Here is a 21,554-nt window from a genome sequence, read left to right on the forward strand (position 1 = left end):
CGGGTTCTTCAATTTTGAGGTTAAAGGGAGGGAGACAGCGGCAGGCGGGGTGGGGGTTACTTGCTAGCAGGGGAAAGTTGGCATCTCTCCTGCTGCGGGGGGGGGGGTCAGGTCGCGTAGGGATTTGTGCAGCGGGAGAGTGTGAGCATCTCTCCCACTTCTGGGGGGCATTTGTTGGTTGCGTTTTGGGGATTATTTTTTTTAATGTGTTTTTTCTGCGCATGTGCCCATTGCTGTCACCAATGCCCATTGCCCATGTGCCCATTGCCCATGTGCCCATTGCTGTCACCAATTGCATGTGATGGGCACATGCAAATTTAGCGAATCTTCGCTGCTGTCTGCCAACCTTATTTGCATGTGGGTTTTTTTTTTTAAAGAAATGTCTCGCTTTTTAGATTAGCTATCAAAACGGCTGCGTTAGCAGACACTCACTTTTTAATGCGGGTTTTTGAAAATCCTGCCCTTAGTCCTATATTTTGGGCATTTTAGGATTAAAGGTGAACATCTTTCTGATGCATACAGTATATTAATCCCACACATGCTAAACTGGTTGCTTCCTTGGTTGATAGTTTAGTGATAGCATTACCATCCTATCAAGAATTTATGGTGGTAATTAATATGGTATTTATTTACAAGCACATTCATTAATAAGTTTAAGTGCACAGACTAAAGATGAATAACTGAACAGGTAACTAGTAATTTTTAAAATAGTGGCTTTATTACTGTTTTGTTAATTACCCTGTTTGTCTTAAATCTATTTTTAATGGCTATTTATAATTTTTAGGAACAATAGTGAGCATAGGTGATCCGAAGAAAAAATATACCAGATATGAAAAAATTGGACAGGGGTGAGTGGTAATATTCTCTTGATATTTAATAATATCAAGAGTATTAGTGTTCCTTCAGACTTTTCCTTCTTGCATCATGCTGCATCTGTTTCACAGAGAAGGAAGGTTTCTGTACTTACATGCTGTGTTTCTAGCTGGAAGAAATGTAATTCATTCTATATACATGTAGTTTCTTTTTGTGCCTTGTTTGCATATGCCATTTAAATTCTTGTCAGGATAACTATATATTTGAATGCTATACTTTTTGCTGTTTGTGGTAGCATGGAGTTAGTAGCTGACTGCAGGACCTCCACAAGTGTGGCTTATACAGATTGCAGATAAGTCAAAACGCTTTACACACAAAGGGGCTGTAATTAGTGCTGTTATCCCAGGACAAGCAGGCAGCATATTCTCACTTGTAGGTGACGTCATCCACGGAGCTCCGGTACGGACAGCTTTAAAAGTGCATCACCACTTTAAAGTTCGCAAATTGCCTGCACCGTGCATGCACAAGTGTCTTCTTGCCAGACATAGGCTCACGGTACCTTAGTTCTTAGTTTTCTGTGGAGCTAATAAGTCATGTCTCTGAACATTGTTCAGTTTTTTGTTATTTGCCTTCCTGCTCACGTATTTTTCTTTTAAATATTTCTTCAAAAAAAATTAAGGGAAGTCTTTTTTCTTTTCTTTCTTTTCCTCGCAGCTTTTGCCATCGAAGGCTTTGTTTTTTCCTCTCATCCATTGAGTTTGACTTGGCTTTTGCGATCTTTCTGTCCATGTCCAAGCCGTTAACGCGCTTCAAAAAGTGTTGCAGGTGCCGAAGGCCAATTTCTATCACCGATCCACATAGTTGCTGCTTGCAGTGCCTTGGGCCTGAATCCTGTGCTCAATGTTCTACCCTGCAGAAATGTTCCATCTAGAACTTCAACAGGAGAAGTTGTTCAGGACAAGCATGGACTTTGACATGATAGAAACCTTCAAGATCATGAAGGGCATAAAAAGAGTAGACAGGGACAGATTTTTCAAATTATGGGGATCCACAAGTACAAGGGGGCACTCAGAGAAATTGAAAGGGGGAAGGTTTAGAACAAACGCTAGGAAGTTCTTTTTCACCCAGAGGGTGGTGGATACATGGAACGCGCTACCGGAGGATGTGATAAGCAGGAACACGCTACAGGACTTCAAAGAAGGTTTGGATAGATACCTGGAAGACAAAGGGATTGAGGAGTACAGATAGGAGTAGAGGTAGGTTATAGGGATAGGATTAGAGAATTAGAGGCAGTTACAAAATCAGTCAGGAACACTGTTCAGGCAATTAGGCCTGATGGGCCGCGGCGGGAGCGGACCGCTGGGCAAGATGGACCTCTGGTCTGCCTCAGCGGAGGCAACTTCTTATGTTCTTATGATGTCGACACCGGCATTGGGAGACCTCGCTCTGTCCGGTAAGCCAGCTAAGAAGCCACCAGCTTCCCAACCGGCATTGCAGGTGAATCTTGCATCAAGTCCCTTGATGCTGACCAAGCAGTGATGACCCCCTTTACGGCTTGCCTCAACATCAAGGTGTGCATCCTCATCGAGGTCACCCTCTCTGAGGCAAGCTGCGGCACCAATGGTACCGGCAGATAAACCAGCGGTACCAGTGCTTTCCTTTCATGCAAAGCTCAATGTGCTTTACCAAGCGGAGTTGGGTGATGCTTTCAAATTGCTTATCTGTATCAATTCCCTCGGTACCGGCCTAGCCTCAGCATAAGCCTGTTAGATTTAGCGGTACCACAACTGGTTCTCCGGAATAGCTTTGACGCTCCACGCCTACACATCGCAGGTCCAGTTCTCCATCGAGGCATTGATCCAGTTGTTTGAGACATCGTTATTCCTCTTCCTCCTCTCGACGCTTGAAGACCAGTAAGCATTGTTCTTTCTCACATGCTTCCAATAGAAAACATCGCTCTCCTTCATGTTCTTCGAAGAGAAAAAGAGCTTCGCATCATACCTCACCATTGTCATCGGATCAACACCGGACTCCACACAAGCATCGATCTTTTTGATGCACTCCTTCGCCAAAGCCCTTTTAAGCTTCGGACTTACAATCTGATTCAGTTGAGAATTTGTCTGAGTCTACAATGGAGGCTTATGACACTCCCTTGAAAAAGTCTCCATAGAAGTCTCCATCAAGGGCTGAAACTCATATTGAAATAATAATAATAACAATTTTATTTTTTATATACCGCCAAAGCCATGATAGTTCAAGGCGGTTTACAACAAGAGGTGCTGGACAATCAACAAAGTGGTTAAAATACAAAGTCATCGAATATAAGGTACAGGTTGTAAGAAGTGATACACTATAAGATTCTTAGGTTACAATCGATTAAACAAATTTGTTTTTATTGATTTTCTAAAATTGAAGTAGGATGAGGAATGCATGACTTTCTTTCACTAAATTTATTAGGCAGTTGGGAAGAGAGCTACCAGTCAAGCTAGAAGCTGATTTTGCCTATAGTGCTGAATACTTGGAGGGGTTAGATTATGATAAACCTCCTAAAGAACTTCTCAGATTACCTTTACATGGTATTTTTAAAGAGACTCTTCATAAGAATTGGGAAACGCCCCTCACCAGTACAGTGGCTTATAAAATCAGATTCTGCATAAGATCATTCTTTCACCAGGTTTTGCTGGTTTCAGCACCAGTCATTGGTGGTAGAGTTGACCTTGAAAAAATCTATTCCATCAAAAGTCTGTCTCAGTGCCACCAGGGCGTGAAGGGTGCGCTATGGACAAATTTGGACATTGCCTGTACCAAAATTCCATGTTAGTGAACAGAGTACTAAATTACAATTTCTATATCTCCTGCTATATCAAGCATCTTGTTCGAAAATTGCTGCCTTTTGATAGATACATTCCTTCTTAACATCTTCCTTCTCAACATCTACAGGAATTTCATCATATATTTCGCACCCTTACCTTAGCTAGAAGGTATATGGCGAGATCGACTTATGATGTTTTAAAATTATCATCCAGAGCCTATGTCAGTGGCCAAGAGACGTCTCACATGACTAAGAGTCTCAAATATAGATATCAATCTTCAGGACAGATTAACTAACATTCTCTGCTTAGAAGATCAGCTCTTTGGTGACTATTGAAAATGATACAGAAAATCTCACTGACCATGAAAAACATTGGGATGCTTTGGTTAAATTCAAGCCTAAGTCTTCAACTTCTAAATCTTTTAAGCCTTCTTCATATCAAAGGTGTTTTTCTTTAAAACCAGTTGCTGCTCCTTGACCGCAGCAGAAAAAGCAAAAGCAACAGCGCCCTCAGAAAGCTCAATCAACAGCTCTTTCAAAGCTTGCTCAGTTGTTTTGACGAGCTTCTAGAGAGCATAGCTGCTGTTCCTCTTTCCCATTATCTGCCTTAATCAGTCGGAGGTCGGCTCCAGTTGTATTGTCACTTGTTGGAAATTAATTGTCACTTGTTGGAAATTAATAACCACAGACCTCTGGGTTCTAAAAGTCATTTGAGAGGGATACTCTCTTCACTTCGTCACTATGCCTCCAGATCATCCTTCAAGAGAGTCTGTTGTAGGGGAAAACAGCCTCCAGGGATTCAAGACAAAATTGGATAAGTTCCTGCTCAACTGGAAAGTACGCAGGTGAGGCTGGGCTCATTAGAGAACTGGTCTTTGACCTGGGGGCCGCTGCGGGAGCGAACTGCTGGGCACGATGGACTACTGGTCTGACCCAGCAGCGGCAATTCTTATGTTCTTATGTTATGTTCTCTTTCAACCCTCAACAAACATCCCTTCTTCTTCAAGAGATAGAATCTCCTCTTCTCAATGCAATAGAAGAGGTTCCACCTCTCCAAAGGAATCGGAGGAGGAGGAGGTCTAGCCATTTTATTCAGAAACTCCCTAAGTCTGAATATACTAGACAAAATGTCCACCCCTTACATGAATCTACTAGCCTGCCAAATTTCATGCACCACACTAAAAGGATCCATAACCTGCATGCTCTGCTTCATAACACCAGGGAATTGGAACACAGCAATACCCAAATTTGAAGACTTTTTATACCGAAACTCACTAATGGCAACTTACAACCTAATCCTAGGAGACCTAAACCTCCATCTCGAAGACCAATCCTCCAAACAAGTAGAAAACCTACTATCATTCCTTGAAGCCCTAACATACAAGATTTTAGACCCGCAAACCACACATGAGAAAGGTCACTAACTAGACATCGCTGCCTTCATGACCCAACAACCCTTACTGCCTGAGATTCAAACATCAAATGGAACGTGGTCTCGATCTCTCTGATCAGACCACTACACATATTCCTTCAACATCAACTGGGCCAAAGACAAAACCAAACCAAAACCCCAAAGATCAACCTACAACTCATGTAAATACATTGACTCCTCTGAATTCTGGACTAAAACAGATGCAACAATCCAAGAATGCAACCCCAAAGACTTCATCTCACACCGGTGCAGGCTAAGCACAGCTACCCTAGATGAGCTAGCCCCAATACAAACAGAAACCAGAATTAGCAGACACTCAGACAAATGGTTCGATAACGAATTACTCCTACTCAAAAGACAATGCAGATGACTAGAAAGAAAATGGAGAAAGAATAACCAAGAAATCATGAAAACAACATGGAGAAAACTAAACCAACAATACAAGCTAAAACTAAAAGAATAAAGAAAGACACACTACACAAACCTAATAGGCAAAGAAACCCAAGACACAAAAAAACAATTCCAAATACTAAAAGAACTCACAGACACCAAAACCTACCTGGCCAATAATGACACCCCTCCCCCCCTCAGCCAGCCTTCCAGCCGAATACTTTAAAAACAAAATCACAACTGCAGGGCTACCCTCACCGGAACCCCAACCTACCTAGAAGAGATCAAAATGCCCCTTATAGAAAAAGAATCAGCTGCGGCAGACAGATCTTGGTCCCACTTCCCCACTATACAATGGTCCGATCTTAACAAACTCTACAAAAAATACAGCCACGCAGCCTGCAACCTCAACCACTGTCCTCCATACCTATTAAAATCCTCCAGTACCAAATACCACACTCTCCTCTTACAATGGATACAAACCATGCTCTCAGATGGCCTTTTCCCGCAAGACCTCATCAAAATCATCATCACCCCGATCCTAAAATACCCTAAAGGAGCAAAGGATCAAGTATCCAACTACAGACCCATAGCCTCAGTACCATTCTATGTCAAACTAATGGAAGGCCTGGTAGCCAAACTCCTCACCAACTACCTAGAAGACCACAACATACTCCACCACACACAATCTGGTTTCAGCACAGAGACACAGCACAGAGACACTTCTGGATTCCCTCATAGACACAGCTAGACAACACCTCAGCACAGGTAGAAAAATGCTGATTATACAACTGGATCTCACCCCAGCATTTGACCTTGTGGACCACAACATTCTACTACAAATACTAGAAACAATAGGAATCACAGACAAGGTACACACATGGTTTTAAGGATTCCTACAATCCAGAACTTACAGAGTAAAGTTGAACAAAGAAAATTCAGAACCATGGTCCAACCCCTGCGGCGTACCCCAAGGATCTCCACTATCCCCAACTCTTTTCAATCTCTACATCGCATCCCTCGGCACCTGCCTGGACAATTTAGGATTAACCTCCTATAGCTATGCAGATGACATCACCATTCTTCTTCCTTTTAACCAGCCAACATCCTCCATGACAGACACACTACACAGGACACTTGAAGCAGTAGCAACATGGATGAAAAATCACAACCTGAAATTGAACCCAGACAAGACAAAAGTCATTCTCGAAAATAATAAAACCCCAACCATAACAAATCTAGTAATAAACACAATCACATATCCCTTACAACCCACCCTAAAACTTCTAGGAATGATGATAGACAGATGCTGTACTATGCAACCACAAATCAACAAAACAATACAAAAATCATTCGCGGTCATGAGAAACTTGAGGCAAGTTTGAAAATTTTTTGACAGAATACAATTCCAGCTCTTGGTCTAGTTCCTAGTCCCAGGTCTTCTAGACTACTGCAACATACTCTATCTCCCCTACCCCGCAACCATGATAAAACAACTACAAACAGTTCAAAACACAGCACTAAGACTTATATATTCATTGAGGAAGCAAACCACATCACGGTGGCATACCTCGACTCACACTAGCTCCCAATACAAGCAAGAGTACAATTCAAATTCTACTGCCTACTATTTAAAACCATAAATGGAGACAGCCCAATCTACCTTAACAATCGCCTTAACCAGACATAGGAGAACCCACAAACCGTTCACATATCCCCCAATCAGAGACGTCAAATGAAAAAAACTATACAATGGCCTTCTAGCCACACAAGCAGCAAAGCTGGACCACCAACTCTCCAATTTACATATAATAATAATAATAACTTTATTTTTCTATACCGCCATAGTCAAACTGACTTCTATGCGGTTCACATAGAAAGAAGGCTGGACAATCAGCGAATTACACAATGCAAGAAGAAGGAAGTTACATAATAAATTTGGGAAGCATGGGGAAGGACCCATGACCCCAGACTATAAATCGTTCAGAAAAGAAATAAAAACCATGCTATTCAAGAAATCCTTGAAGACAAACTAACACCGCAAGACTCTTCCCATTTCAGAAACAACTCGCTCTTCTCTGGAAATGACCATATAACTTCTTTTGTAATCCGCCTTGAACCGCAAGGTATTGGCGGAATAGAAATCACTAATGTAATGTAATGTAATGCATTTCCTAGTTCCAAAGAAGACGAGAGGTCTACGTTCAATCTTAGACCTCAGGTGCCTGAAAAAGTTTTGTATATTGTCCCTAGCAACTTTATATCCCCTCGTAGATCACAATGACTGGCTTTGTTCTCTAGATCTGAAAGAACTTTATACTCATATTCCAGTGCATCCGTCCTCCCAGAAATTCCTCAGATTTCAGGTGACGCAGCACCATTACCAATACTGTGTCCTACTCTTTGGCCTTGCATCCTCACCCAGAGTATTTACCAAGTGCCTGGTTGTAGTGACAGCAGCGTTGAGGGCTTAGGGTTTCCAGATGTTTCCCTATCTGAATGATTGGCTGATCAAGGACTCAGCCTCGCAAGGGGTGATGGCAGCAACTCAGTTGACAATTCTCTTCCTCCAGCAGTTGGGCTTCAAAATCAATTTTCCCAAATCTCAACTTCAACCTTCTAAGAATCTCCAATTTATCAGAGCTCTGTTAAACACCATTCATCTCAGGGCGTTTCTCAGCAAAGACAAGACAATTTGATTCAGCTTTGCGCTCAAAATTACCATCTTCCATCAGTCTTGACCAGACAAATGATGGTGCTCCTGGGTCACATGGCTTCCATGGTGAATATTACACCATTTGTAAGGCTTCATCTCAGGACCCTTCAATGGACTCTTGCATCTCAGTGATCCCAAGCTCTCGACCCACTGTCTCAACACATTACAGTCACATCTTCACTTCGACAATCTACAGTGGTGGATGAACTCTTCCAATCTTTCCAGAGGGTTTTTGTTCCACCCACCTCCACATCAGAAGGTTTTGACCATGGATTCGCCCACCTATGCTTGGGGGGGCTCATCTAGATGGTCTTCGCACTCAAGGTCACTGGTCTGCCCAGGACCAGCTTTATCATATCAATCTCTTAGAACTTAGCGCAATCTTCATTGTTTTCGAAGCTTTTCAGCACATTTTGACAAACCACATCCTCCTAATTCTTATGAATAATCAGGTTGCAATGTATTAATAAACAAGCAAGAAGGCACGGTTCTCTACTCCTTTGTCAAGAGGCTGAGAAGATTTGGAAATGGGCGATTTCTCGCAACATATTTTTGATTCAAGGGGATCAGAATTCTATTGCAGACAGACTCATCAGGTTTCTTCAGCCACACAAGTGGATTCTCAACTCTGCAGTTCTGAATCATGTATTCTGTCTCTGGGGGATTCCTCAGATAGACAGTTTGTGTTTGTGTCCCACCACAATCACAAACTGCTTGAAGAGTAAGTGAACTTCAAGCACTGGTTGTGGATCCACCGTTCATGGTGTTTCATCATGACAGAGTTGTGCTTTTCACCTATCCGAAGTTCCTTCCAAAAGTAGTCACTGAATTTCATCTCAAACAATTTATCGTACTTCCAGTGTTCTTTCCTAAGCCTCATTCTCATCCTGGAGGAACGGCTCTTAAACTAAACTAAACTAAACCTTGGGTTTATATACCGCACCATCTCAGTAAATGCAGAGCTCGGCACGGTTTACAGGAATTAGGATGAGAGAGAACTCCAGTGGAGAGTTTAAGAGTTAGATGTAAAAGGGTGGGGAAGGTGGGAGAGGCCTAAGAGGGGGGGAAATGTTACAGTTTTGAGAATAGCCAGGTTTTTAGGTGTTTACGGAAAAGTTGGAGGGAGCTTGAGGATCGGAGTGGGGAGGTAAGGTTATTCCAGATCTCAGTGATTCTAAAGGGGAGGGATGACCCAAGTTTACCTGCATGAGAAATACCTTTTGTGGAAGGAAAGGATAGTTTAAGAGTTTGGGAGGATCTGGAGGAGGTAGGGGTTGGGGAGTTCCAGGATAGAGGGATAACGGCAGGAAGGATGCCATGTAGGATCTTGTAGGCTAGGCACACACATTTGAAGTGGATCCTGGAGATTACTGGGAGCCAATGGAGCTTAGACATGAGTGGCGAGACGTGATCAAATTTGCTTTTCGCAAAAATAAGCTTAGCCGCGGCGTTCTGAATCCGCTGCAGTCTGTGGAGGCTTTTCTTGGTTAGGCTGAGGTAGATAGAATTGCAATAGTCTAATCTGGAGAGGATGATGGATTGTACTAGGACTGCGAAGTGTTTTTGGTGAAAATAGGGTCTGACTTTCCTTAGCATGTGAAGGCTGAAGAAGCATTTTTTTACCAAGGATTGGAGATGGTCGTTGAAGGATAGAGAAGAGTCTAAGGTGACACCCAGAACTTTGCTTGAGAGCTCGAGCTGTAGTGAGGAGTTGGAGGACAATGGGATGGAGGAGGGTAGATTGTCTAATTGTGGGTTGAGCCAAAGGAGTTTTGTTTTGGACTCGTTCAGTTTCATTTGTACTGTGAATGCCCAGGATTGGAGGTTCGTTATGCATGAGGATATGTTCGTACAGAGATTAGTGAGGTTCGAGTCGGTCTCAAGGAGGACGAGGATGTCATCGGCATAAGTGTAAAGAGTTTCAAGGGGGGATAGTTGGAGTAGTTTCAGGGAGGACATGTAAATGTTAAAAAGGATTGGGGAGAGGGGTGAGCCTTGCGGGACACCACAAGTCGGGATCCAGGGGGAGGATGAGGTGCCGCTCATGTTAACCGTGTAAGAGCGGGAGCGCAAGAATTTGGAGAACCAATCAAGAACTGTGGAGCTAATGCCTATCTCGGAGAGTTGGAAAATTAGAATGTCATGGTGGACAACGTCAAAAGCTGCGGAGAGGTCGAATTGTAGAAGAACAGCAAACTTGTTACGAGAGTGCAGTTGCTGAACCTTAGAGATTAGAGAGGCCAATAGGGATTTGGTGCAGAAGTTGGGTCTGAAGCCATATTGGTAAGCTAGGAGGATAAAGAATCTTTCTAAGTAGGAAGAGAGCTGGGTAGATATGATAGACTCAAGCAGCTTGGTGAGGAGAGGGATATTTGCTATTGGACGACAGCTGGATGGTATGGAGGGGTCCAGGTCAGCTTTTTTCAGTAGAGGGGTAAATGCGATGTGTCCCATTTCAGTGGAGAATAAGCCCGATAATAGGGCAGAATTTATGAGTTCGGTAAGAGATGTGATGGCCTGTGTGGGGATTTTCTCAAATAGGTAGGAGGGGAATGGGTCCAGGATGCAGTTGCAAGATTTTAACTTGAGGCAGAGTTTAAGGATCTGAGAATCAGATATGAGCTCGAAGGCAGTCCAGGATCTGTCGGCAGGGATGGGGTTGAAAGAAGCTAGGGTAGGGTTGGGTTCGGGGGGGCACCAGAGAGTTGTAGGAGACTGCGGGCGGGAAGGAGCGTCTTAAGGTAGTGATCTTATCATTGAAGAATTTTGCCAGGACCTCGGCTGAGGGAGATGAGGGGAGAAGGGTGGGGTCGTTTTTTGTGGTTAGGGAGCGCCAAATATTGAACAGTGTGCTATTCTGGTTGTTGAATCTGGAGATCTTGTCTGCATAGAAGTTCTTCCTTGCTTTTTTTAATATTGAGTTGTCTGTCTGTCAGATGGGGATTTGGATTTTTTCCATTTTCGCTCTAAAGTTCGACATTTTTGTTTCAGGTCTCTGTGGAGTGGAAGGTACCAAGGGGCTTTATGGGGGTAGGTAATGGATTTAGTGGTTTGAGGGGCGAGGGAGTGGTAGGTAGACTCGGAGAGGGCGATTCAGTTGTGCCAATTGTTTTCAGAGTCTGCAAGCTTGGGAATGGAGGGGAAATGGTTAAGGAATTTGGTCCAGAACAGATCGCTCGAGATTTTTTTCCGGAAGGTAATGGAATTAGGGGAGCGGGGTGGGGATCCAAGATGAGACATGAAGATGGGGCGGCAGAAGGCCCCTAGGAAATGGTCTGACCAGGGGACGATAGAAGTTTTATAAGTGGTGAGGTCGAGGAACTGGATGAAGTCTAGGGCGTGTCCCTTTTCATTGGTTGGAGCGGATGTGGGGGGGAGAAACCTAGGGAGGTGAGGAAGTCATTGAATTCAATCGTGTCCTTGCTGGTGGTGTCGTCAAGGTGGAGATTAACGTCTCCGATGATTAGTAATCTTTGGAATTTGAGAAAGGCATTAGTTATGGTCTCAAGGATGAGGATGGAGGATTTGGACCAAGGGATAGGTGGTCGGTATAGTAACAGGATGTCTAGTGGGTGAGGGCGGAGTGCATCATTGACTGAAGCTAGCATATATTCTAGTGAAGCGTGGCTGCCTCTTTCGAGGAGCTGGACATCAAAGAAGGATTTGTAGAGGAGTGCCAGGCCACCTCCTTTGCGATTGATTCTGGGTGAGAAGAGGCCTTGATAGCCATGGGAGCAGAGTTCGTTTTGTGTGAAGAGGTCGTCTTTTGAAATCCATGATTCTGTGATGCACAGGAATCCAGGATCAAAGTCTTCGAGGAGGTCCTTCAGAATTTGAGTCTTGTTGCATGCGGATCTAGCGTTGCAGTAAAGGATCGGGACAGGGGTGAGAGAGTTGGAGGCATGGTAGGGGAGGTTAGCATGGGGGACAGGCTTTAGAGAGCCTGGATTGACTTTGCGGGGGTTTTTTCTGGTAGGGTGATTCCTGGGGCGCGTTAGGGTGGGGATTCTGGTGCTAGGGCAAATATTGTAAACATTTGGGGAGTCGAGCAGGTTGGGAGAGGGAGGTTTCAGGCAGAGGGAGGTGTTGAGAGATGAGCAGAGTAGGAGAAGAAGGAGCCAAAGGGGTGGCATCATGGTGGGCTTCTTTGGTTGGCTTAAGTGAAATCTCCAAGCAGAGGGGTGGCCTAGTGGTGGCAGCTCAGGGTGAGCAGGGGACCTATTTAATCTCAGGGGGAAAGTTTGAAACAGGAGGATATCAGGGTATCTAGTTAAGGCAGTAAGAAAGGGGTGGGGATTTTTTTTTTTTTTTTTTTTTTTAATGTCAAGTCAAAAGAGAGCCTTAGCAATGAGTAGAGACTAGTAGCTGGACAAATTCCAGCGGAGGAGCTTGGCAGTGGCTAATCGGGTAGGAATCTTGATAGTGCAATCTAGTAACTGGACAGTTCACAATGGAATTTGTACATGGAAACCTAAGCCAGGCGAGGCAGAGTGGAGGCAGCGGACTGCTCAGCAAGGGCTGTTGGGGGCGGAGTTGGTCTCCCACGCCGCCAACTCCTTCCCTTGCGGCGGCTGAAGCCTGAAGAGGAGCTGGGCACCGAGGTAAGAGGGTTTTGAGGCAGCAAAACAGCTCAGCAAGGGCTGTTGGGGGCGGAGTTGGTCTCCCACGTGGCCAACTCCTTCCCTTGCGGCGGCTGAAGTCTGAAGAGGAACTGGGCACCGAGGTGAGAGGGTTTTGAGGCAGCAAAACGGCTCAGCAAGGGCTGTTGGGGGCGGAGTTGGTCTCCCACGCGGCCAACTCCTTCCCTTGCGGCGGCTGAAGTCTGAAGAGGAGCTGGGCACCGAGGTGAGAGGGTTTTGAGGCAGCAAAACGGCTCAGCAAGGGCTGTTGGGGGCGGAGTTGGTCTCCCACGCGGCCAACTCCTTCCCTTGCGGCGGCTGAAGTCTGAAGAGGAGCTGGGCACCGAGGTGAGAGGGTTTTGAGGCAGCAAAACGACTCAGCAAGGGCCGTTGGGGGCGGAGTTGGTCTCCCACGCGGCCAACTCCTTCCCTTGCGGCGGCTGAAGTCTGAAGAGGAGCTGGGCACCGAGGTGAGAGGGTTTTGAGGCAGCAAAACGGCTCAGCAAGGGCTGTTGGGGGCGGAGTTGGTCTCCCACTCTGGACTGCAAACGGGCTTTGGCTTACTACTTACAGAGAACTCAGCTTCATAGAACATCTCCTCAACTTTTCATCTCTTTTGATCCTAACAAGTTGGTATGTCCTGTGTCCAAAAGAACTATATCTACATGGTTAGCGGCTTGTATCGCTTTCTGTTATTCTCAGGTTGGGCTGCATCTAGGAAGTCGCGTCACAGCCCACAAAGTCTGAGCTATGGCAGCTTCAGCTTCTTTCCTCCGCTCAACTTCTATTGATGAAATCTGTAAAGCTGCTACTTGGTCCTCAGTTCATACATTCACATCTCTCTACTGTCTGGAATCTATGTTAGGCGGGAAGGCACTCGTGAATGCGCAGTTCACGAACTTTTTCAAGTTCTTAAAGTGACAATGATATCATCCACATGTGAGAATATCTGCCTGCTGTCCCTGAATAACACCTGTTATGGCAAGTAACTGTGCATTACTTCAAAGGCTTAGTCCTTTTAATTAGTCTCTTTCTCTCTCTCAGTATAGCCACAGAAAATGCTTTTAAGAGGGCTGACTCCTAGCCATCTCAAACTTAGTGACACTTACAGTCTTGGGCCTAGTCTTGGCATACATGAATATAAGGCACATTCTGCATATACTTCAAGGTTATCTCTTACCTTGGTAGTCTTCCTTACACATATAATTAACTCCTGGAGACTGTTACACAGTTTCCATCCTAGGAAAAACTTAGACTCAGGCTATTTCTCTTCCCTGCATTTATTTCAGTTACTATAGCCTTCTGTCTGTATATGCTAGGAGGTACTTACACAGGGACACTCCCTTGGAGGCTTTTTGACTCAGGTCTTCTACAACATCTGAGCTGAGGCTACTTTTCCCTGGAATTCCTTTCAGGTACTGCAGCCAAGCCAGAACACCTTGGGAGGTTCTACCAGAGGGCTTTCTGCTTGACCAGACAGGCTAACGTATCTATTCTTAAAGTGGCTCTGCTTCATTCCTGTGGAAACCTACCTTGTACCACCCACTCTCACACACTAGTGCTACCCGATTCACGATTCAAATCGATTCACTGATTCAAATCAGGTGAATCAATTCGAATTGATTCAATTAAAAAAAATTGGCTTCCCAATTCGATGACCGACCCTTCCCCTGTGCCTTCCTAAAGCAGGAGCGGCAGCGCTGCCTCTTGCTGGCCGTCCGCTGCCGCTTCTGCTTGAGGGGGGAGGGTCAGTCAGAAAGGCCTGCATGTTTCCCCAGCTTCCCTGCTCTTACCTTAAGCTAATACGACAGCCTGCAGGATCGCTGGTGCTATAGCGATCCCTGCAGCTGCCGCTGTCCTCAGCGGCACGTTCTCTCTGCTATGGTCCCGCCCCTTCTCTGACGTCAGGGTGAAGATCGTGGCAGAGGAAACGTGTCGCTGAGGACGACGGCAGCTGCAGGGATCGCTATAGCAACAGCAATTCTGCAGGCTGCCGTATTAGCTTAAGGTAAAAGCGGGGAAGCTGGGGGAGCAGGCCTTTGTGGCGGGGAGGCAGGCCTGTGCAGAGGGAGGAGGAGGAGGAAGGAGTAAGAGAGGGGAGGGGAGATGCCAGTCCTGGGGTGAAGTGAAGGGAAGAGAGAGACCAAACCAAAAAGAGGGGGGGGGGGGGGGAAAGCAGAGGACAGAGAGGTGCTGGACAAATGGAGAGAGAGAGTGAGAAAAATGCAAGACTACAAGGGGATGGGTACAAGAGGGACAGATACTGCTCCAAAGTAGGTGGGCAGGGTGCAGGATGGCAGGAGAGATAGTAGGAGAAAGCCTGTACCAGGGAAGGGGATACAGGAGATAAGGAAGATAGAAAGAAGAAGCTGGATATGGGGAGAGACATGAAACAGAGATAAGATGCTGGGCATGGAGTGAGTATAGAAACAGGGACACAAGGGGGGATAGTACTGGAGAGGAGAATAGGGACAGGGACACAGAAGAGAGATGCTGGATGAAAGGGTAGTTGGAAAAGGAGAGATGGTGGATCTGTGGATGGTGGGGTCCATTGCTGCAGCTGCGGGGGGATGGAGATGAACAAAAGGAAATATACCAGACCTCTGGGGGAGGAAAGGGAAACAGAAGGGGAGGACAGAGATGGAAGATGGATGGTTAGCACGGAGAAAGAAGAAAGAAGGAGAGCTTGATCAAGACAACCAGACCAACATGATTTGAAAAATGACCAGACAACAAAAGATAGGAAAAATAATTGTATTTTCTGTTTTGTGATTATAATATGTCAGATTTGAAATGTGTATCCTTCCAGAGCTGGTGTTAGACTGCGAAAGTGAGCTAGGATTTAACAGAGAGAGGAAAAGTATTTTTTGTTTATTTTGTTTACACCACAGGACCAGTGTGGGTAGGAGAGGGCAAAGCGGGTGAAGAGGCTATAAAATAAACCCAGCAGGATGTTTGGAAAAAACCACCCAATTGGGCAGGAAAATCAATTTGAATCGAAAAATCAATTCAATAGGCTGAATCAAATCGAAATTTTTTTTCCTGAATCGAGCAGCACTACCACACACTTAAGAACATAAGCAATGCCTCTGCTGGGTCAGACCTGAGGTCCATCGTGCCCAGCAGTCCGCTCATGCGGCGGCCCAACAGGTCCAGGACCTGTGCAGTAATCCTCTATCTAAACCCCTCTATCCCCTTTTCCAGCAGGAAATTGTCCAATCCTTTCTTGAACCCCAGTATTGTACTCTGCCCTATTACGCCCTCTGGAAGCGCATTCCAGGTGTCCACCACACGTTGGGTAAAGAAGAACTTCCTAACATTCATTTTGAATCTGTCCCCTTTCAACTTTTCCGAATGCCCTCTTGTTCTTTTATTTTTCGAAAGTTTGAAGAATCTGTCCCTCTCTACTTTCTCTTTGCCCTTCATGATCTTGTAAGTCTCTATCATATCCCCTCTAAGTCTCCTCTTCTCCAGGGAAAAAGAGTCCCAGTTTTCCCAATCTCTCGGCATATGAAAGGTTTTCCAAACCTTTTATCAGACGTGTCGCTCTCCTCTGAACCCTCTCAAGTATCGCCATATCCTTCTTAAGGTACGGTGACCAATATTGTACGCAGTATTCCAGATGCGGACGCACCATCACCTGATACAACAGCAGGATAACTTCTTTCATTCTGGTTGTAATACCCTTCTTAATTATGCCTAGCATTCTGTTTGCCTTCTTAGCGGCCGCTGCGCACTGTGCTGTTGACTTCATTGTCATGTCCACCATTACCCCCAAGTCCCTTTCTTGGGTACTTTCATTCAATAACATCCCTCCCATCGTATAGTTGTACCTCAGGTTTCTGTTTCCCACATGTAATACTTTACATTTCTCAACGTTGAACTTCATCTGCCATCTTGTTGCCCATTCCCCTGTTTAATACTGTTGAGTTTTGAAAGCATTTTCCCTTTTCTATTATATTGCTATTTCTCGTACAACCCCACTCTATTCCTGAACACTCGGGTAGTCAATCCCATCTTGTGAGATCTCTTGTAGGAAGCTTCATTTTTCATAGTTTTGCTCCTCTCTTACATCTATACTGCCCTCCTAGTTGTCTTTTTACAAGCAAGAGAGTAGGAGCTAGTCTTTTCTGCTCATGTTTATTTTTTGATTTAACTTCTGTATTTTACCACTGCTTTGCATACTTTCATCCCTTTGGGGACAGTTCTGGCTGCGGGAGACTTTAGGGGCAAAGTCTGCTTCCAGGGGGATGGCTGGTTTGCAGTGCACACACCTGAACAGCCTGCATTCTCAGTTCAGGGCTCAGGGACTGTCTACTAGTGGGTTAGAGTGCAAGCTGCGTGGTGGTTTATCCAGGATTATGGCCGACCGTTCCTCTATTCCTTGGCATGTGCAGATTCCTGGAGGGGTGGAGGTCTCTGGCCAGTGCATTGGGCTCAAGAGTCAGTCCAGGATTCTTGAGGCCGAGGATCCATCTTGCAGTTCCCAGCACACAGTATGGCACAATGAGTAACAGGCTGACAGCATTTTGGGAGGTTGGTCGGTACTCCTCGGTTTCCCCACCTGAAAAATCCCAAAATTGCTGGTTTTATAATTTTAGCTTGCCGTTTCCGGTCTACTGTTGGTGCTAAAATTACTGCCGCGGTGGCCATCTTGGATTTCCTGAATTGAATTAAAATAATTTTATCTGTCTCAAAACACATTGTTTCTGTTCAAAAACAGTTGGGATGGACTTGGGGCAGGATACTGTTTGCGGCAGATGGCTATCGGAGGAGCATCCGTGTCCTATATGCCACGTGATTTGTCCCCCTGCTTCTTTGGGACATTCTGGTGCCCAGTCCATCTGTGTACCTGTATAAAAAGTTCAAAGCTGTGCCAGGGAACAGCTCAAGGGCATCCCCAGTGAAACACAACCATGATTTGGTGCCAAAATCCCGATAAAGCTCAAAACAGGGTTCAGAGGGGCCCCTTGCCTCTCAGGGGCAAGGGTTTCCCTCTGAGTTTATTAATATGGTGTTTCAAACTTATTTGGTTAATAAGGGTTCACTGAATTCTTCCAATCTTGCAGCCCTGTTTGCACCGGGAGGTCCCCAGCAAAAAAGCCATGCATAGTCGTCAGACAATTCGGATGACCTGGATGCCTTTTTTATGCCTTTACTTTCTCTGATAAGTACTTCCATAGTGGGAGATGATGCTGCAGTTGCAGAACTGCAGGTTCCAGATCTAGGGGACACTCCGGATCTTGGGGAAGACCCCACTGTACAAAGACTATTCAAACCTTCACGCTGATAAGGATGATCTCTGAATCCCTTCATCAGTTGAAATTAGAAACTCCTCAGACCTTGGCAGTGCAGTTCTCCCCCATGAATAGCACAAAGCCACAGTCTTTCTATTTTCCTGATCATCTGGATATCACAAAAGATGTGTATGAATCACTGGGAGGTATCACCAGGCCAATCGAGTTTTCAGGATAGCCCTAATGAATATGCATGGAGCAGATTTGCATGCCTGTCACTTCCATTATATGCAAATCTCTCTCATGCATATTCATTAGGGCTAGCCTGAAAACCCGATTGGCCTGGTGGTCTTCCATGACAGGGTTGGGGACCACTGGATTACTGGACCGGAGGCAACATGAATTCACTAGAGGTAGGTCTTGTCAGACAAATCTGATAATTTCATTGACTGGGTGACCAGAGAATTGGATAGAGGATGTGCGCTAGTTGTGGTGTATTTAGATTTTAGCAAAGCCTTTGACAGTGTTCCACACAGACATCTAATAAATAAACTGAGTGCCATCGGGATGGGTCCCAAAGTGATAGGCTGGGTCAAGAACTGGTTGAGTGGAAGGTGACAGAGGGTAGTGATCAATGGAGATCGCTCTGAGGAAAGGGATTGTTACCAGCGGTGTGCCTCAAGGTTCTGTTCTTGGGCCTATTCTTTTTAACATTTTTATAAACGATATTGCTGAAGGGTTGTCTGATAAGATTTACCTCTTTGTGAATGATACCAAAATCCGCAGTAGAGAAGACACGCCAGATGGTGTGAATAACATGAAGAACCTGGCAAAGCTTGATGAATGGTCTGAAATTTGGCAGCTAAAATTTAATGCTAAGAAATGCAAGGTCATGCATTTTGGCTGCAAAAACCCGAGGGAACAGAACAGTTTAGGGGGGTGAAGAACTTCTGTGCATGACAGAAGAGCGGGACTTGGGTGTGATTGTATGTGATGATCTTAAGGTGGTCAAACAGGTTGAAAAGGTGACAGCGGAAGCTAGAAGGATGCTAGATTGCATAGGGGGAGGTATGGCTAGTAGGAAAAAGGAAGTTTTGATGCCCCTGTATAAGACTTTGGTGAGACCTCATTTAGAATATTGTTTACAATTCTGGAGGCCACACCTTCAAAAAGATATAAAAAGGATGGAATCTGTCCAGAGGAAGGCTACTAAAATGGTGTGTGGTCTTCATCATAAGGCGTATAGGAGACAGACTTAAAGATCTCAATCTGTATAGTTTGGAGGAAAGGCGGGAGAGGGTAGATATGATAGAGATACTTAAATGCGCATGAGTCGAGTCTCATTTAAAAGGAAACTCTGCAAAAGAGGGCGTAGGATGAAGTTAAGAGGTGATAGGCTCAGGAGTAATCTAAGGAAATACTTTTTTATGGAAAGGGTGGTAGATAGAACAATCTTCCAGAAGAGATGGTGGAGACAGAGACTGTGTCTGAATTCAAGAGGGCCTGGAATAGGCTTGTGGAATCTCTCAGAGAGAGAAAGAGATAATGGTTTCTGCAGATGGGGCCGACTGGATGGGCCATTTGGCCTTTATCTGCCATCATGTTTCTATGTTTCTCTTCCCAGTGTGGTGTTGAAGGATGCCCAAGACCGCAGAATAGATTTTGTGCTCAAAACGGATTTTTGATTTTGGGGCCGCAGCTGCATCCTTTGTTGCCACGACCTGTTACTCCAATAATAATAATAATCAGTTTATATACCACAAGGCTGTAAAGTTGCTGACACTTATCATAGATAGAGATCTTTCATTTTTGGCTGCTGGAGTAGACTATGTGGCTGATGCATTGGTGAGGAAGCCGTGGCTAATGCCTTGGTGAGTAAGCTGTCGGCTTATTCTATATCAGCATGCCAGATGCTGTGGATCAGAAAGTGGTCTAGTATTTCTTCGTCCAAGGTGACTCTCAGTAAACTGCTATTTAAGGGGCAGTTATTGTTCAGTAAAGGTTTATATGACTTTATGGCTAGGGTGTAGTACCATAAGCCTACATCCTGGCCAAACAACAGACCTTGGCCTTGTAAGGGGCTGGGGCATTCTTATTTTTGTAACTCCAGACGATATTGTCATTAGTTCAGAGGTCCCTTGGGTCAAAGATTTTATCAGAACAGCAAAGGTTTGGTGAAGCTAGGCACCCACAGTCTTCGGGAGCTCACTGTACTTCTGCCCAAAAGAAATTGTTATGACGCCAGGCCATCGCCTGTCTCTTCACACATTGGAGGGAAGCTCTAGGCATTCCTAGAAGGGTTGACGGATATCAACCCAGAGAACTGGTTTCTGGACACTCTACGATAGGAGTTTTTTCTGGACTCACATGTGGGGAAACCAGAAAGGCAAAGGTCAAAGCAACTGTCCAAAGATTACTGGATATGGCAGCCATAGAGCCTGTCCCAGAATCTGACTCAGGCTCCGACAGATACTCGATATACTTCATCATGCCAAAGAGAGGCTCTGAAGATTAGAGACCAATTGTGGATCTCAAAGCGGTCAATTTGACTCTCAAAATTCCTCAGTTCCAAATGGAAACAGTGAGGTCGGTGATTACTTCGGTGACCCTGGGGGAGTTTCTGACTTTTCTGGATTTGACGGCGGCCTACCTTCCTATACCCATTTTTCCAGAACACAGAAGGTACTTGAGATTCCATGTCTTGCGATAGCACTTTGGTTTGTGGCATTGCCCTTCGGGCTGGCAACAGTGCCTTGGACCTTTACCAAAGTGATGGTGGTTGTAGCAGCACACCTATGCAGACTCGATGTTAAGAATCCATCTATATCTGGATGATTGGTTCATCAGTCGGAGTCAGAAGGATACCAAGTAGTTCATCAAGTCATCCAGTTGCTGCAGAAATTAGGCTGGGTGGTCAACTTTTGTAAGAGTCACCTTGTTCTGATACCTGGTAGTCTGGTTCACCATGGGAATGAACAGGGTGTTTCTTTCGCAGTCACACAAGGAGAATCTTTTCCAATTAATAACATGGCTTTATCCCAGGACAAGCAGGCAGGTATTCTCACTAATGAGTGATGTGATCCAACGGAGCCCCGATGCGGACGCCTCACAAGCAGTCTTGCTTGATGAAACTCGAAGTTTTGAGTCGCCCGCACCGCGCATGCGCGAGTGCCTTCCCGCCCAGCACAGGGCACGTCTCCTCAGTTCTTACTTTTCTGCAGAGCCGAGAAGTCCGTCTACGACTCTCTGCGTGAAGTATTTTCACTTGTGCCTTCTGAAGTCCGCGGTTTTGGGTTCTTTTTCACTTAATTGCTGATTTTCGTCGTACTTTTATTGTTTTTCAAAAAAAAAAAAAAAATTTCCATCCGTTTGACTGGGCAGGCCACGTGGCTGCAGCCCCGTGGCTTCGATCTTGCGGTGGCGCTTTTCCGGCCTATGTCCTGGCCTGCTACCGGTTTTAAAAAGTGTTCCAAGTGCCAGCGCACGATTTCACTGACGGACCCTCATCGACGCTGTCTTTGGTGTCTTGGGCCTC

At 45.2% G+C, this 21,554-nt stretch overlaps 1 protein-coding gene across 4 annotated transcripts in view; it reads left to right on the forward strand.

Moving 5' to 3' along the window:
- Positions 1 to 21,554, forward strand: part of PAK2 (p21 (RAC1) activated kinase 2) — an 814,606-nt gene that overhangs the window by 462,400 nt on the left and 330,652 nt on the right. For all 4 annotated transcript variants that reach the window (XM_033958726.1, XM_033958725.1, XM_033958724.1 and 1 more), the window contains one exon: positions 785 to 848. In XM_033958726.1, the coding sequence (XP_033814617.1) occupies positions 785 to 848 (64 nt within the window). The remainder of the gene's footprint in view (positions 1 to 784; positions 849 to 21,554) is intronic.

The sequence above is a fragment of the Geotrypetes seraphini genome, chromosome 9 (assembly GCF_902459505.1).
Source record: "Geotrypetes seraphini chromosome 9, aGeoSer1.1, whole genome shotgun sequence".
In the NCBI taxonomy this organism is placed as follows: domain Eukaryota; kingdom Metazoa; phylum Chordata; class Amphibia; order Gymnophiona; family Dermophiidae; genus Geotrypetes; species Geotrypetes seraphini.